The sequence below is a fragment of the Gavialis gangeticus genome, unplaced genomic scaffold, assembly GCF_001723915.1.
Source record: "Gavialis gangeticus isolate Ggan-Ray unplaced genomic scaffold, GavGan_comp1, whole genome shotgun sequence".
Taxonomy (NCBI): domain Eukaryota; kingdom Metazoa; phylum Chordata; order Crocodylia; family Gavialidae; genus Gavialis; species Gavialis gangeticus.
The window spans coordinates 325,943-344,562 of NW_017728957.1; the positions used below are offsets into that span (position 1 = coordinate 325,943).

At 40.0% G+C, this 18,620-nt stretch overlaps 1 protein-coding gene across 5 annotated transcripts in view; it reads left to right on the forward strand.

The window, feature by feature from the left end:
• FERMT2 (fermitin family member 2) overlaps positions 1–18,620 on the forward strand; it is a 101,006-nt gene that overhangs the window by 10,921 nt on the left and 71,465 nt on the right. For 4 of the 5 annotated variants that reach the window (XM_019501405.1, XM_019501494.1, XM_019501570.1 and 1 more), the window contains exon 2: positions 17,541–17,774. The exons of the other annotated variant lie outside the window; for it this stretch is intronic. In XM_019501405.1, the coding sequence (XP_019356950.1) occupies positions 17,541–17,774 (234 nt within the window). The remainder of the gene's footprint in view (positions 1–17,540; positions 17,775–18,620) is intronic. 5 annotated transcript variants of the gene reach the window in all.

An 18,620-nucleotide genomic window follows, 5' to 3' on the forward strand; every position in this document is an offset into this window, starting at 1 on the left:
AAGTTGACTGAAAGTAGATTCAGGCTAGACATCAGGACGTGCTACTTCACAGTCAGGGTGGCTAGGAGCTAGAACCAACTTCCAAGGGAAGTGGTGCTTGTCCCTACCCTGGGGGTCTTCAAAAGCGGGCTAGACAGCCACCTAGCCGGGGTTGTTTGGCCCCAGCATCCTTTCCTGCCCATGGCAGGGGGTCGGACTTGATGATCTGCTTAGGTCCCTGCTGACCCTCGGTGTGGGGTTAAGTAATGTCCGGCAGATAATGTAAAGGTTTATCAGGTATGCTTGCAGAGCTGTACAATAAAAGGATGTCTCTTTGTCAGGGATTCTTTCTATAAAGATGCCTGCATGTTAGCATTTGATAAGGATGTTGTTTATTGGGGGTGGGGAAGAAAGCACAGTTATTGGTATCTAATAAAAACAGTTAAAGGGAGTGGGGAATAGACTAAGAAAACTAACTGTTTTTGGAATTTTGAGTTTTTCTGTTTTGAAAATTAAACAGATCTAACATGGAAATCTCTCGGGTGTTTTTCATGAAAGCCAGCAAATGTGACAAAATATCCCGTGTGTGGAGAGATTTAGTGATCTGTCTTGGGCCTGAAATGCATGGTTCCTAGGAGTCTGTGGCATCTTACCTTTATGCGCAATAAATATAAAACTGCTCTTGATGGGTTGTTGATAAGCTTTTATGCAGAGACAGTAAGGTCTTTCTGATTTAGCTTTTTATGAATCGCATCCATGGATGTGACTTCCTGTCATTAAAAAAATGTTGTCACTGGCAACATTTTGCCTCCTCTCATTTTGACAATGAGTTGTCAGCTGCCTGGGAGGTGGTGTGCTTTGCTAGGTTTGTGTTTGCTTATGGGACATGTCCAAAATGAAGCATAGGGAAGGAGTCACATTCAGTATCAAATATTTTTTTCATCAGTATAGCTCAATTGTATTTCTGCTTGTGCTTAAAACTTTGAAATGGGACTTCAGTTCATGAAATCAGTCAAGAAAATCTTATGCTCTGTAGATTTATTTTATGTTCTGTCTGTCCTTCTTACATTGCCAGTAAATTTAGTGGTATCATATCTCTTTAGGGAAGATCAGTTGTACAGTTCGAAGCAACAGGTCATCTTTTTTGTCTTAATGGAACATTTTAGAAGGTTATGAATAAGGTACCAAAGAAACGCAATGCTATTGATTACTAATTTTGAATTTGAAGCTTTATAGTACTTGATAAACTGCCTTGTACACTGAATGCAGCATGCAGAAAATCATTATCCTGAACTTGTAATGAGCCCTCTTTAAACAATTTAAGATCTAATAAAAATTTAGTCTAAACCTAGATTTAAGAAAAGTTTAGCATTGGAGTTTCTCTATTGTCTGTATTACAGAACACGGTCCAAAATGACTTTGTCTCCGCTGCTGCTCTCTTCCCTATGGCTCATTCCATTTACTTCGAACTTCTGTGAGAAGGCTTAAACGAAGGCCAGTTGGTGACTGAGTTTGCTTTCCCATAATACAAGAACAATGGGGCACTTGAAACTGAGAAGTAACAAACATAATATGGCTATAAAGGAAAATCTTTTCTTATACAATGTATAATCAAGCTCTTATTCTCAGTGCCCCGGGGGGAGTGAGACAAGGCGTTTATTCAATAAAGATTAGCTCTTACTTTCAGAGCATCTACACGTAACTTGGACAAAGTTATAAGAGCTACAGCTTCTGATCATAAACTATGATCATCTCCATGCATCAAAAAGAAACTTACTTTTAAAAACCAACCATTTAAGCAGTCCTTAATATTAATAATGTATGCTTACATAACTTGTTGCTATAAAGGACTACTCTGTATGACCCCCACACCTTATTTAAGAGTGCATACACTTGAAAAACTGCTTATGTTTTTTTGAGGGATGGTAGTGAGTGGTTTTCCTTGTATAGTGCAGTAAATGGCTCAATGTGCTAAAATTCCATAAATTTCCTTCCTAAACAGGAAATGACTTGTACAGTTTGGCATGCTCTCTGTTTAACAAGCAGTACTTGCTCCTAAATGCAACTTCAGCTCCTTGAGTCTTGTGTAAAAAGTATTTGTCAAACATTTAGTATTTTTAGTGATTTGAATGGTTGTATATATTTTAATTTTGGTACAGGTTGCTTTTAAATAGGAGTGCTTAAAATGGTCTGGGAAGATGTCAGCTAATGACCACAAAAGGCATCTATCAAAGGTATGAGAGAGGTGGAAGGTGGAGTGGGGAGGGCTTAAGGTTTGGCTCGTGGCAGGGGCCAAAATTATCCTTCCTTCAAAACCTGCCAAACGCTCCCTAGTTTGAGAAGTGCTCTGTATTCTTAAATTCTTTAAACTATGTTTACTCAACCTATGTTTATTCTCCCAGGCAAAAAAAGAAAAAAATCCCTTCTTCAAGACAGTAGTGGCCCCTAGCATTAAATGACTTAATAATTTGTTGGCAATATTATCTTTTGCTTTTGATGTATGCAGAACTTTCCCTTGACCCAGAACAATTCAATATCTGGAATACAAATGGAAGATTTTTCTGAGCGCTAAAAGACTGTCTCCATTTTCTCACTTAGTTATTAATTTAAACAGTTAATCTTATGCATTCAGATTGAACCCTCAGATGGATCTGGGTGATCAATAAACCCCTTGCCCCAACACTGAGCTGTCTTGACTCCATACAGGTACAGTAAATTGCAGAATGAGAGCTTAAGTGCTGTAGCCTTTATTTACATAAGTGAAATATTCACCTCTGCCTCCAAATGTCTGAAAACTGGGCATGTTTTCATCAACTTTAGTGAAAAATATTAATTGATTTAGCCAGTATTTGCAGATGGCTGTATAATCTTGTATTTAACGGTCTGTCCCCTTTGTGTGCAGTCTGTATTGATGGTCAAGTCAAACAGAAAGCAGTAGCTCAAAGCTTGGATGACACTGGCATCCAGTACCTGCAGATGAGGGAGAATTCCCACAGATCTCCGTCGTCTTTGGTTATCAGTTTACTTGAGTGGGGTTCAGTTTACTTTTAAGCAGATGACATGGATAGCTTTCTAAGTTCCAATTAACTCTTTGCTTGAAACAATTATCTCCTGTTTCTCCGTAACTTAAAAGCTTGTGCAGTATTGGAAAGAAAAATCTGGGAGCTGGTTTCCTTTAGTAGACTGCGACAGTCTTCTCGTGAATATCAAAGCAAAGCTTGTGTTATACCACAGACAGGAAATTGTTGGGTTGCAGTTTAGACCCAGCCCAAATCAGTAGCTTCCTCTTAAGACTTTCAGGTTTCTGTCTTACGTAATAAATGTGTTAAAATAATCTCAGTTCTGGAATGATGCTTGCTTTTCTTTCTATATTTTAAGTTAGTTGATTTTATGCAAATAAGTCTTTTAATGTGTTCATACACTTCCCTTTCTGTTTCTCCCCTCTCCTCCCTCCCACACCACCTATTTATTTTATAGCTTACCATTTTACTAAAATGCTTGATATTCTCTTTCTACCCTGGTAAAATCTTTAAAAGTATTCTGTGGTGACTAGCACTTTCAAAAGGTGAATTCAACATTTATGTATTACAGATGGATCTGAAAATGTCCTGTACACTTTCTGTTGGTTAATAAGTCATGCTTGGCAGTGTTTTTCCAACTGCATAGTGGAAAATGCTGGTTTTTTGGTTGTAGCTATGTTGGTCTAAGGACAAAGGCAGGCAAGCTTCTTTGGGTAGATGTGATCTTTTTAGACCAACTGAGTAGCTGGGAAAAGTTCTTAGCAAGCTTTTGGGCAAAAATGCTTCATTATTATTGCCAAGGTATGAATCTGTGTTGAGTACATATGGGGTGTCTTCCCTCTTCTGAGATGAACAAGGAAAAGGTAGTATATAAGGTATGAATAGAAAAAGGATTAATGATATAGAGATATCTTCTTAGTTGCATGATGTTTAATCCTAAAACCTTACTAATCAGTTTGGGAGCCGCGTTTATAAATGCCTGTTGCTGTGACTTCAGCTGGGTAGCTGTTTAGTTGATGCCTCATGATAGTGGGTCTCATGTGGGAAAGTAGATTGAAATGCATGCCTCTTGCCATAGAGAAGAAATGGCTTGAGTACCTTGCTTTCCTATGCTTGCATAAGTCATTTCTCTTTCAGTCATAGGTACACACTAGGATGACAGACCAGCATCTATACTTTTTATGTCACTTCCTGGTAGTCTTTGATGCGTGTTTTTTATGACCTGAGGTAAAAACCAGGGTAATTATGTGAGCGTAATTATTTTCCTTGGAGCTGGGTGGATTGGGTATTTGCAAAAGTTGAGGCAGAGACAATGGAGAAATATTTGCACTTAAAGTCATTATGACCTCCTAGGCAGCAGTAGTTTGAGCATTATTGTAAACCAGTAACTGTGGGGTGGGAGGAATGTGAGGGAGAGGGGTGGCTGTTGTTTTTTAAGAGCTGGTTGGGGTTTGACTAAATATCTTTGTCAAAAAAGCCAATGCATTGAAACAGCGTGTTCATAGGAATGGGCGAATTTCCCGTGTCAAAAATACTTTGGCAAAAACCCCTTACGCTTGGATGTTATCCTGATTCTTCTGGACTTCTCTATACAGCTAAACTAATAATTCTGTCTTCAGATCGGAGTTTGAATAGTACATAGCAAAAAAGTCATGGAGTGAGATGTTGAACGGCAGCATGGATTTCTCTGCTGCTGTGACCAGTACCTGCACTAACTCATTTAAATCTAGCTGGGATTTGTCTAGTGACACTCCATTCACAGGAATGACTGCACAAAAGATGTATTCAAAGGCTATTCAGTAGCACAAACATTTGTAGAGATCGTGTTTGAAGAGTCCAGTGACAGCTGGATATTGTAATGTGATTGATTTTCAAAAGGAGCAGCTGACTGTATGAATTGCTGCAGCTATGTATTCTTTGGTTTAACATCAAATGGTACACATGTAAATAGTGTATAACAATTTAAATGGATTTCTGCAAACCATTGTATCCATCTTTCTGGAGTCTTCATCCAGAAAAGTGGGTAGTTGTTTCCACTTTTGACAAAACATACTTGTCAGGATGGCCAACACAGGCTAATCATCTTTGGTCCTTCTTATGGCATGTGGCAGTGTTATTTCTCTCTTCCCAATACATTCTTTGTCTGCAATGAAAGTAGCTTCTAGCATTATGTTTCAGTCATTTAACTTCCTAAAGTTGAGAAGTTTCTAATTCTGTAACAAGCCAGGTTCCCTTCTGTAGATTACAAAATGTCAGGCTGAACCTTTCTTTTGAACTCTTCTTCCATTGCAAGTATGCAGCTGAATTAATTGACAGTCCAAACCCAAAAACTGTTGTATGGCATTTTGCACCCAAACTAAAACAGTATCAGACCAACTAAGCAACCTGGTTTTTCAGACATCAAGCACTCTTCCTCAAGCCTGGAGGCCTTGATGCCCAATAGCTTGTCCAGCAGCGCTCTCAGCTATACAGAGTTAGTCCTTTTAAGATACCACAAAATACTTGAACAGTCCCTGGACCATCATGATGACTACAACACTTCAACTCTACTATGGCCTGCAAGATATTGAGATGTGCTGTTTAAAGCAGAAAATCCACAACCTGAAGAAGAAAGACGACTGACTACACAGTGACATCTGCTTAGCCAGTGTGAGAAACATAACATCATCCCCTGGGGTCTTACCACCTGTAACTCTCTGGCTAATGCATACAACTCCAAATATGCAACACAGCTATGTCGGAGGATGTCAGAAAAACTGAGAAACCATCTTCTTCAACTAACCCTCACTAAAAGAGACCAACTAAAAAAACCCACATCTTGCTTGAGACCTTAGGAGGGGCCCTGGATGCCCAAAAACTTATCCAACAACTGTCACGACAGTAAAAGATATCACAAAAATCCTTGCCTCTCAAAAAAAATACATTTCCCAAAACAATGTGTTTTTTATTTATAATACAAATATAACTATTCTATTTGATATATTGAGAGGCCTGGCAACCTGCCTGAAACACTAGATGGGTAGAGGCTGGCTCATGCTATATAGTACCATACTTTTCAGGTAGTTCCATTGAAATCAATAGAGGGGTAGTTAGCCACATTCGTCTGAAGTCAGGTAGAAGGCAAGGCATCTTAGGCCTCTGCTACATGTATTAGTCAATTAACTGGTTAATTGCACAATAAATTTAGACTAGCCACAAGTGCAAAGGAATTAGTACACCATAAAAATGACTATCCAGCTATAAAAAGAGCTAACCAACTGCAAAGTTAGTGCTTAAAAATGTGTAACAACTCTATAGCTGGTTTCTATCCAGTTTTATTTGAATGTGTGGCATGGCCCTTAGAAACTAACTGATTCAGAGGAGGCGTAAGCTTTTGTAGGCAACAGCCTATTTAGTCAGGTGTATGTGTCACCTTGTTCTGCCTGTTACTGAAGTCAGTGAGACTGCTTAAGGAGTAACATGAATGTATGGACTTACTTCACAGACCAAGTAAGTGTATCATCTTGAACAGCCCCAGTGATACTAGCTAGTGTGAGTCCGCCTCCCCACCAGCTTCATGTACCCCCACTTGCTGCATAAGCCACCTTGGCCCTGTCAGAGCTGGCACAGCTGCTTGCCTGGCTTGTACTTGAATTCAAGACAAGGGTTTTTTCCCCCTCATGCTAAATTGGGGGTGGGGAGGACTTATCTTAGATTCGAGTAAATATGGTAATTGAGTTCATACCAATACAAGTCATTGCCTGGCTCTGCTTTTTTTCAGAATAGTGCTTTTCAGTGGGCTTAGGGTTTGTTTTTTTGTCATTATTGATTTATCTAGAACTAGCTAACTGTCTGTCAAGAATGACGGATTTTGGGGAGTGTTTACATGGCCCCCCCTTGGCCCCCTGCTCACCCTTTGGGGCCAGCCATGTGAAGACTCCCTCTGCCACCACCACCACTGCTGCCTCCTCCAGCCTCTGGTGCGGGGGCTCCCTCCCCTTGCCCGCCTCCGCCTCTCAGCGGGGCTTCTCCCCGATGGCTGTTGTCACGGTTGGGTGGCAGGGGGGCGCCTCCACTGTGACCCCTCCATCCCCTCCCCTTCCCTCCCTGCTTCCTTTCCTTCCTTCCTTCTCTGCTACCTGTCCCCAACAACAGCCTCTCCTCTTCCTCCCTGCCTGCTGCTCCCCCTTCCTGCCGGCTGTTCTTGGGGCAGCAGGAGGGCCCCACCACCGCAACCCGCCCCCTTCGCTCTCAGGCAGGGAGGTGTGGGGAAGCCCCACTGCTCAGGTGGCCGGGGCATGTTTACCGCCACCACAAACTCCCCCAGCAGCAGCTCAAACTTAGGCCTGTGCAGCCAATCGCTGCCTGTCCTGTCAGGGGCGCATGTGCAGCTAGCCAAAAGTATGACAGGCAAACTAAGCCCTATTTTATATATATATATATATGCATATGTGTGTGTATGTATGTACGTGTGTGTATGAATTATATGATATGATATTAATAATTATTTTATCTATATATATAGAGAGAGAGAATTACTGAATGGGAGTAAAAGGCAAGACAGATTTCAGTAAGGCAACAAAAATTTGGAAAAGCTTCTTCATTTGCCCGCCTGTTTTTGTTCACAACTTCTTCACTATATCCAGTTGATGTCTCAAATTGAGCTAATGTCCAGAATCCAAAATGTTCTTTTTGAATCTGGCAAATACACTGCAGGAAAAAGGTGGTTTCTTCTGTAAATGGCAGTAACGTGTCTTGGAACTGATTCTCCCATCACTTCCGGGATTTTTTGATTACTTAAGCAAAAGCACGTTTGTTGGCAAGTGGCTTTTTAATGTGCACTTTCTTTTGACTAGTTAGGAAGATTTTGATCATTTAATAACATTTACTGACTTTACCTTGATAGCTGGGGTGGGGATTCTGAAGTTGTGCATTGCTTGCTCCACCTATCTTCTGCACCACTTGTGATAGAGGCTTGTCCCAGAGTATCTGTTCCTTCAGTGTCTCCTGGCACTTCTTCATCAGCACTGTAACAGCTGTCTATCAGGCAAAAAGCTGGCCAAGAATTTTTTGTTTAAATAAATGACAGGTTTTGGCTCCTTTTTCTTTTTTTTTCTGGTGATATGGTGTTTGTTGTTGTCAAGTATTTCATGCTCAGCCCCTGGGAAGGTCACATTCTGCTGCTACTGGAAAGCCATAGATTATTCTGGGAAAGCTGTAGCCATGGCAGATTGCCTACCTTTTTATATGCAGTTCTAAAATAAAAGGGGAAAATAGCCCAAAATCCTTAATCAAAACACTATAAAGAGTAAAGTGGACAAACTTTCATTTCAGACTCCTAGTATCATTCCAAGATTGTATATAGAACAATATTTTTTGTGCCTGATATTGGCTTAAAGCTTGTTTTGTTTTTTAAATAAATTTTAAAAATATGAAATCAATACTATCAAGTGACGCAACAATTCAAAAATGTTTTCAGATAGGATCTTTATGACCTGAAAATATATTAAGATTCTCACTTCCGCCAGGAAAAAGTCCGCTGCATCAAAGAGTTTGAGTAGAATTGTTTAAAATGTATTTAAAGCAACTGTGTGTTAGACTTTTTATGAGTACCTTCAAACTATTTGGTTATAGGAAGTAACTTGTACGTGGGAAGGAATTATCAAGGCTGTGTAACATGGAAAATTAATAGCACAACTTGAATTCTTCCTTGCTGGGACTTGTCTTTTTTTTCTCCTCTTTGACTGCCTTTCCTGCTTTGTGCTCCTCAGGAACAATGTTGGAAGTAGAATATTCTTCCCTTTATCCCGCTGATACAGGCAGTTTCTTAGGTCGTCATAACAGAAGAAGATGCATTCTCCTATTTCCATCCCATCCCTATTTGACACCTACAGAAACATCACAGACCTGCATGTTTGCATACTGGCTTCTGTCCCATCCAGGAGAGCCCAAAACAACTGCAGACTCTCCCTCTGCCTGAAGAAGGGTGTTTGTACCCGAAAGCTTGCAGAGAACAATTTTTCCAACTATTTAGTTGTTTTAATAAGAGATACCACAGTTACCCAGAGAAGCTCATCTGCCTCTTCCCTTCTAGACTTTTCAGTAAGGGGGGGTGGGGAGGGGGGTGGCATAGGCAAGCCATTTGCTTTTTAAAAAACTTGTGTCTATTTTATGATACAAATGTAGGATTAGTAGTTCAGTCAAAAGATATATGGGACTTCAAATCACAAGTATGGCTGACTGGTCTGATCTCAAGGCGCACCTTAAATGTGTGTTTTGGTCTTTGGCCCTAACATTGCCCACAAACCTTGGAATATGTTAGCAATGCAATACTAACACTTATTTCTACCTCTTTTAGAATTACAGAAAGAATAAAAATTACCTAGCTAGGAGAAATGTTATGTCTGGGACAAGGCTTTTAGTTTAAAACCATTTTCTTCATTTGCGTAAATTAAGTCTTGACCTTAAGCCTCCCAAATGTCTTTCAGCAGAACCAAGAACTGACTTGACGGTTCTGATGCTTACAGGTAAAAAGATGCGGGATGGCTTAATGGGCGAATCTAGGATTTTTGGAAAGAGGAGCGGCGCATGCAAATGGCATGGCACATCATCCCATATCACAACACACGTTTAATCAAGTTAAATGAAACTAGAAGACTTACTAACGTGCTATGGGGCTAGCACTGCATTATTCAGTTTAAGATCAAAGCAAAAACAAATGTCAGTATTGGAACGTGCACTAATTTGCTAGATTATATATTAAGTTTAAAAACACCACACACTAGGCAAAAATAGTCAAATGATATGGTGTCATTAGTCCTGTAGCTATTATGGTTAAATTCACATCACATTCAGATTTATAAAACAAAACCTAGCCTGTCTTGAGTGTCTTGACAGTGCCTCCAGTATTTTTCTGTCAGTCATTTCCACATCTGAATTAATATCACCACATCTGAGTTAAGGTTTTTAACTACAGCTAAAAACATTTTGCAGGGCTGTGAAATAGAAGACAGACATTACCAGGAATGGCTAACAGACAGAAAGCAAAATTGCAGAGAGAGGATTCTTTGAATAGTGGAACGTCAAGACTGTTAAAAAGGAGAGAGGGTTGTTAACACCTGTGGAGTGGAGGAATCGGGGAGAAGATTATGAGCCGTGAAGTGAATTGACTGTCCCAGCACTGTCTAGGAATGCTGCTGCCACTGACAGGTAGTTGGTATTAAGGTCTGGGTGGAGCAGGAATCGGAGGGGTGTGCAATGGCACCATTGAACCCCCTGGATCCCCCATGGCTGGTTTAATATTAAGTTGCACAAAGGCAGAAGCCCTATTTCAAGTAAACTTTAAATCCTGGGTTACCTCTTGAAGATGGCAGCCTTTTTAAATGTGTCCTCTATCAAACTTTTTGTTGCAAATGTTGTAAGAGGAATGCCACCACTGTATACAAAACAGTCCTTGGCATAGATCCAAATGTGGTTTCTGACAAACGTAAGGTGGCAATGTGGTTTTTGAAATTCTTTTATCTCTATATTTAGTAAGTGTACCTATATCTTGTAGTTTACAGATATAGTTACATAGATCAGGGGTGTCAAACTGTGGCTGTGGCCTGTGGAGAAGTGTCATGTGGCCTGTGGCGGTGGAGCAGCCAGAAATTTGGGGGCTGACGTGCCATCAAAATCCAGGGTAGGGAGCCCCCCGGGAATGTGTGTGGGTTGGGTTGGGGTGGAGAACGGTGAGAATTGTCTGCGTTAACCTCATCATAGCTTGCCCCACCACTGCATTCTGATCCAGCCCGCGAGGAGCCCCATGGTTTGTATCTGGCCCTGGGGACAGGGTGAGCGCTTATACAGCCAAGCCGTGGACTGATTTCAGACTTTGTTAAATGCCAGTATCAATTAACTTTGTCCCTGGGCTTCTAAGGATGACTAGACTGAGAGAGATTGCATATGGCATTCAGCGTTTGTGAAAGTTGGAATTGGGGAAAGGTTATGGGTTTCTCAATTCTTTCCCACCCTCCCCGCTTGCCATGGAAAAATAAACAGCTGGGCTGAGACCGCAACTGCCATGGTCTTGTTTTGGTTAGGCTGAGGTTTTGGGGGACCATGACTCTTTATGTTTGCTCTTCACTGATCTTCCCAGAAGCGCAGTGAGACTACATGCTGGCTTGGATAATAATTTAAGAACTAAATGGGAGCCTTTGTCCCACAAGATCTCCAGTCTTTCAAATTAGTTTCTTGCCTAAGAGCCTAGGGGCATTGGAGGGAAAAGCATATTTAGCTAAAGGTCTTTGATTTCCTATATCTTTAAAAAATCCTATGGTGCTCATACCAGGCACACTCATAGAAATGTTACACCTACTTACTCAGGTTCATGCAGAGAGAGGATTCTTTTTGATATATTTTCATTGCTAACTTTATGACATCGCGGGCATTAAACAGTTGAATCGAGGTTCCTTGTATAGCAGTAGCTTCATTAGAGACCCATATGTAAAATGGAACCTACTCTGCAAAAATGGCTTCCTGAGGTGGGGACCACTGCTATTGCAGTTTCCTGTTATCCTAATATAAATATCAATATCATGGAGGTTAAGTGTGCACAGAAAAAAACGTGACTTTCAGCACCTGGTGGTTAGATCTTTAGCTCTCTGTTCTTAACAGCACATAGCAGAAAGATGGCTTTGTCTTAAATGAGGGAAATCCCAGAATAACAAGGAATATACACTGTTGTTTATATACTGCCAGAATCTTGTATACTATTACTGGTAAGTCATAAGCCTGCAGAGAGTGTTTGCCAAGTAATATTAATACCTTCATTGAAGGGAGTATAAATACCATCTGTTGAATTGGAGAAGAAAAGTATCGTTCTTAGTGGGTAGTAGTTTATACTCTACTTTTAACAAATGGAGTAATTGTCCAGCAAAAAAATAAATGTTTTGATCAGTTGGACTTCCTGGTATAAACAAAACAAGTCAAAAAGCTTTCCATAAGCAATGTATGCAGTGGCCTTCTTTGGTATCCTGTGCAAGAGAATACAAGTAACCTTAAACTTTTTCTTCTAATCATGCAAGTGGACCACACTGCATAATTTTCAACATGTTTTCCCTTTAAAACTCCAAAGGTGCCACTAGTGCAATGGTAAAAAATGACTCCCATGATCAAAACATGCAATGGAGTTTCACTGTAAGACTTGGAAGCTGAGGGCTTCATTTCAAAACTTGCAGAACTTCATCTTAAATTATGATACTTCAGTAACTTGGACATATGCCACTTCCCAAAACTGCTTCACTTTGAAGTGCCTGTATACTATGCCTAGCAGTGCCAGGTTTTTAACCTTTTTTTTTTTATCTGCACATTGACAATCCAGAAGCTAAAAACGTGCACAACATGCAGCTCAATTAAGGCATGTTTTCTGCTGCATAAACTCTAGATTTGAAGTCAGTGGTGGTTTCTAAATAAAATTATCATTTCTAATTGCAATGATTGATGGACTGGCATGCTTATAACTGCAGTGCATCTGCATGAGTTAATAACAAAGGCAATTTTATTGTTAAAATATTCACGCAGCAGACCTTCACCTCTGTCTCTTCTCTCATCATAAGGTTCTGCCCTTGGAGAGTTCTTTCCACGGGAATTTAAAATACTTCTTACGCTTGAAAGACTGTTTGAACAGATCCAGGCTTCAAGGTGAACTATGGAAAGTTGACCCTGTCTTTGTTTTCTTTTGTTTTTTTCTATCTATAAAGTGGTTTCAAAGTCCTTTTTAGTAAGGACTCCTCCTCTGCTCTTGCACCTGGTCTCGGTAGGCTGGGCAAAATATGCATATTCTTTCTGTCTGGGTGTGGGATTGTTTTTTTTTCTCCCAGTTCTCTTAATTTAATATGATTAAAAAAGCCATATTAAAAGGACTACAACAGTGATCCTCAACAAGGGTGTCGAGAGACCCTTTGAGGGGTGCTGCAGGGCTTGGTATGCAAATGCCTATTTATAATTCACAAAATAAACCCAAAGATTTCAAATAGGAATCCATAGAGTGAAAAACATTCTGATCTGTTGTGATCTTACAGCAATTCTCCTGTTGCAAAGAATTCAGATGGATTTTTCTGTAGTCAAGCAATAAGTAAAAGCTATGGGTTGGCATTTTTTGGGGAGGTGCCTTGAGTTTAACAAGGGGTGCCTTGAGTTTGGAAAGGTCGAGAACCACTAGGCTATAGAGTCTAAAGCTGTGTTAGCCGGCTGGATTGTATGTAGCTTTTGCTGCAGAACAGCTTCTGATGTGTTAGTCTTCGAAAAATCCCATTGAATGCCATCTAATGCAGGTGACAGCATTTTGTAGCCCAATCTGTATTACAGCCAGCTGATGCAGCTGCTGACTTCAATAGCCTGCTCTTTTATATTTTTAATGTTGTTTTTGCAGTTGTGTTAAGATGACCTGATGGGAGAAAAGGGAATACTTCCTCGCACCCAGTCTCGGGGTCCTTACTTTCTGGTTGCCAGAGGGGTGTGAAGCACTGGACCAACTTGGTCATACGGTTGGAATATACATTTCAACTTTGTGATGCATTATTTGAGGAGAAATGTTTGAGGTTTTAGACTGTTCAAGTTTCGGTAAACCAGTGTCCCCTTTTTCAAATTACATAGCACTGGATGCAAGTTAGGACCTGAGATTATTTTTAACGCGGGAAAGGAAGTATTGTTCTTCCTTTTCCCACCAACTTTGAGCCAGTTTCTTTGTAGCACGATGGAACGCGAGTTGCCCAAGCCGCAGGCCCACTTCAGCTGACAGCAATAGGCTTTGTGTAGCTAAAAGTCGCCCAGGAGCCTGTGAACAGTTGGGCCTGTCTCCTGAGCCTTTTGAAATCCCTTGGCCACAAGAGTGTTTATTTTTATCAGAGCTAACTGCCACTGACAATCTCACATTACTCTCTTAATAAAGCAAACAAAAGAAACAGGTCTCCTATAGAAATGCCATGCCATTCTTCTCTTGAGATCCTTCTGTGGATACCCTCTTCCCAAGAAAAGCAGTGGAAGGAAGCCTTTCTAAAACGGACTATCTCTGTCCTGAGAATTAGCAGACAGTTGTGGATTTCTGAAAAGGCCTGTGTGCACAGGCCCACTGTATCACATCACTCAGATCTGCAAGTAAATTTTAACAAATGGATGCAACGTGTACCTTTTCTCTATCTTGGACCAGCACTTGAGAGGTCTGTTTGTTTGGCAGGGCTTGTTTTCTTTGGCCTGCAAATAGTCTAATTGAATTAAATAATTTGTAGTTTTTCTTTCACATAGTATCATTATAATGCAATGAAACAATAGCTAAAAATATCAGTGCATGAGTATTATTTGGTAGTTAAAGGAAGGCTTCTGGTCCTGTTACCATCCTTACTTTGATTCATTGTATAAGGTATATATGATGATTTTTAGCTTTGAGATCTGAACTCTCTGAAGTGGGTATAAATGTACCGCAGATTGTAGGGCTGTTGGAAAATGTACTGCTTGAAGGTAGGGAAGCAGTGTAACACCCTTGTTAAATGCTCAAACTCTGTATTTGTAGTAGGGAATACATTTCCTAAATGAAGCATGGAGCTTGAAAACACTTTTCCTGTTGCCATTAAACTGTAGTAAGGACAAATTGGCAAGTGACAAATTCAGAGCATACCATGTGTTTAAGAACTGACAGTAAGGCTTAGTTTCAGATGTCTATTTGCTATTGAACCCTGGGTAAGAAAGTCACAAGACTGTGCAGAACTGTTTGATATACCTGTCTTAGCGTAACCATTTGCTACATTCTTCCAAGTGTTAATTAGTCTCAGCTTAGGAATTTGCATGATATTGTCTTCTACTGTGGCTAAAAACTACTAATATACCATGTAAAGCCAAATCCATCCATTTTGCACAAACTTCCATGTTTGTGACTTAAAATGCTTCTTGCTTTCAGTGCCAACTTTAAACTTCCAGGGTAGCAGAAACTGGACTTCATTACCAAAGTTCATTGTAATGATTTGTCAAATTTTTTTGAGAGTAGCCAACACTTGTGCAAGTTTACATGCTTTTCTATATTTGGTTTTGTTTAGTTTTGATTGAACAAAGCTCTTGAAAAGTCAGGCTGACATTCTTGCTTTATGTCTGTATTAGTATACTAGAAGAGGGGGAGTTTATATTTTTTTTTAAGATTCTATACATGCTATAACATTTGTTTATCTCAAGATCAAGTGCAGCATAGAGGTGAAAAGGAGACAGAAAGTTAATTGTAAATTAATTTCTTCCATCTTCTTTCCTTACGATAGAACCAGTTAGTTCCAGAAGTTCAAAGATAATACTTGTGAAAATGTTTCTTCTGATAAAAACTACTAGAATATAGTACTTGGTACACTATTGGCCATCTGACTTGCAGTTTACTGCCTTAAATTATCTTGCTTTGCTTGTTTTTTAGCTGGCTGGTTTGATTATTTGTAGTCCAGATTTTAGGCATGAAACAAGAGACCTTTTAGTAAATGTTAGCAGCCATCCGTAACATTGGGCAAACTAGTTCTCTGTGTTATCAGGATGCGATCACAAGAGAATCTGGAGAGGGGGACCCAAGTGGTGTTCATATGACACCAGCAAGTTGACCAAAAGAGCCTTTCATTTGTTTTATGTGCTTTGGCAAGAGGCACTGGGTTAGAGTTTCCTTTTTATTATTAAAATCCTAACACAAGCCACCTGAGCTTGAAATATGCTGCTGATTTACGTTCTTCCTAATGATACTTAGTCTGTGAAAGACCCTACACTTTCTTTCCTATAGGATAAGTAAATATATTGAGAATCTCATGTATGGACATGTGAGCATTTGCTTTTATTGCAATAAAAAAATATAGAGACTGCCATTTGTCACAACTCTATGCTTGCACAGACCCCAGTATTTTTCAAAACTGAATTCTCAAGTGCAGTGGAGCATGTTTTGCAGTACCAGTTAGACATGAGAGAGCAAAAGTGCCTGCGTATCCCCCTTTTGGTTCCTGTTTGAAACTGGTTTGACCCTCAATTTTAACTTGGAGCAGCCTCACTAATCCCTTTAAGAGCTATTGTGAATTTGGCAGGACTGTCTGCCCCACAACATCAGGACCTCCAAAAAATGTGATAATGACGATGAAGGATGAGTGAGGAAGGAGAAATCAATGTAATAGATGCACTGTAGACAAGCAGAATCCTACCACTATACAGTACTGTGCTCTCCTTGTCTCATCATGTCAGGTAACATTTAGCTAGATAGTAGGATTCTTTAACAGCCACCCCCTCATTATTCTGTATGTATGGTCTTCACCTAAACTGCTAAATACAGATGTTAAATACGTAGCTCAGGGGATCACTTGCTTGGTTGTTAGACTTAGGTTTTAAACTATGACTAAGAAGCAATGTTTATAATGAAAGCACTGAAAGAGACTCCATGCTGTGCAGCACGTGGGATTCTGGACCTCTGAGCTGAAGTGAAAAAATTCTGCATGTGCACAGCGGGTCAATTTACGCAGTTGCTAGCCAGAATTTTCAAAGTTACTGTTGATTATTATGTACCTCAGCTTTCAGCATTTGCAAAACCTTTTTCAAATAGGGCTGGTTTTATTTCAAAAGTCTTGGAAGAACTTAATGTTAGTAGAAGTTATTTGTGACTGTTGACTTTGTCATTAGATAACTGTAGGAAGGAACTTTGCAACCTCTCTTCTAGTAAAAAATATTTTACCTTGTTAATTAACACCAGGAAAAAATGGGGGGGGGGGTGGAGTCTTCATCTTGCAGCGCTGATTTGGTTTCACTGCTTTCCATGCGTCGTAGGAGTTCTGTTCCACCTTTTGGCAGTGAGGACCTTCTTTCATCATAACCAGGGAGAAATTATTTTGTATGAAAATTCAAAATATGAAAAGGGTTTGAGGGGATGAACAGTAGATACTTTCTCTAGTTTTAATGTATTGGGCTAGGACTTAACACCCACCTGGTCTTCTCCCTACCTCTGCCTCCAGGTGGCTGCAAGATACTTGGGCAAGTCACTTTACTTCATTGCAGCCTGCCCCTGCCCTTTGACTCTGTGTTGGCTAATCTAAGTCATGAAGTGCATGGGGAGCTCATACCTAGATCAGGACCCCATAGTGCTAGGCACCAAACAAACACAGAACAAAAAATGGGCTCTGCTCCAGCAAGCTTTAAACCAAAGTAGAAGAGGTGAAAGGTGCATGAGAAAAAACACTGTTAAATGGGGAGAATACAAGGAAACAGACAGCAGAGGTCCCTGTGAAAAGTTGTGTCCACAGCATACCAGCTTCTTAAGCACTCAGCTTGTAAACTCCTTCAGACAGGGCATGTCTCTGCTGTATTTCTACAGCACTCAGCGGGTGAGGGCACTGACAGTAGTTGTTGCCTGTGGGTATAAGGGGAATACAAGCAATTATGTATCTGAAATTTTGTATTTCAAACTCTCTGACTAGCTTTCAGGTGGATTTTCACTTTTTAAATGGGACCTTCTTTAAATAGAAATAAAATCATGTGCTTTAATATTTTCCTGTCGTAGCTTAATTTTTAAAATCTCTTTTCTCCTAGATGTCAAGAAAGACTGGTCAGATCACGCACTGTGGTGGGAAAAAAAGAAAACCTGGCTCCTCAAAACTCACTGGACCTTGGACAAATATGGTATACAAGCTGATGCTAAGCTCCAGTTCACTCCTCAACATAAATTACTTCGTCTTCAACTTCCGAACATGAAGTATGTGAAAGTGAAAGTGAATTTCTCTGATAGAGTCTTCAAAGCTGTATCTGATATCTGTAAGACTTTCAGTAAGTATCAGATTCTTAGCAAGCTCAAAGGTCTTTGCTCTGAGATCTAAACGGCTGTACAGTAGTTCTTGCTGTGTGTTAGTTTGAAGTGACATTTTTTCTACTGTCAATTATGTAGAAAATCAAACATGAAGCTTTAACCTTTCTTCTGTCTTGAGTTCTATACCTTTCTAACTAATTGATGCTGCTTCATGTTCAGCACTTAAAAGCCAGATAACTAAATTGTCTGTGTGTGTGTCTAGTTACTCTAGGATAGGGTTTGGCTATCTTAAACTGTGCTTAAGATAGCCAAACCCTACAAAAGTAATTGGTAAAATAATGTTGTTGTTGCAAAACAGCATTTAGTATGGAAACAGTAATAAAAATAAGATGTCTTACGAGACAAGACTATACCAGTTTTGCTTTAAGTTAAAATTGTTGGTGTCGCCTCTTAATTTTCATGCAAAACAGTACACTACATATTTAAAAAACTGAAAAAGAATATGTGCCAGGCTCATAGGTCACCCTCCAGTGGCTGATCATATTGGTGACCAAGCCATTGTACTTCACTGTAAAATTCTGTGTATTGGAAGTGCTGGTTCATTCTCACTTCCCCTCCTTGATGAGAACTAAGGGGCAATGGAAGGAAATGTTCTTCACTGAGTTCATTAGGCTCCCCACTAGGGTAGTACTCCTATGTAGAGGTGCACTGATGCATTGGTCCAATATTGGATTGGCTCCAATATAAAGAAAATTGACTATATTGGAAATGAACTTTTTTTGCCTGATGCAGCCAGTAATGTGGACAATAAATGCCCTATGCACACCTTGGGTTTCTGAGGATAGAAGGGCCAGATCCTGGAGACT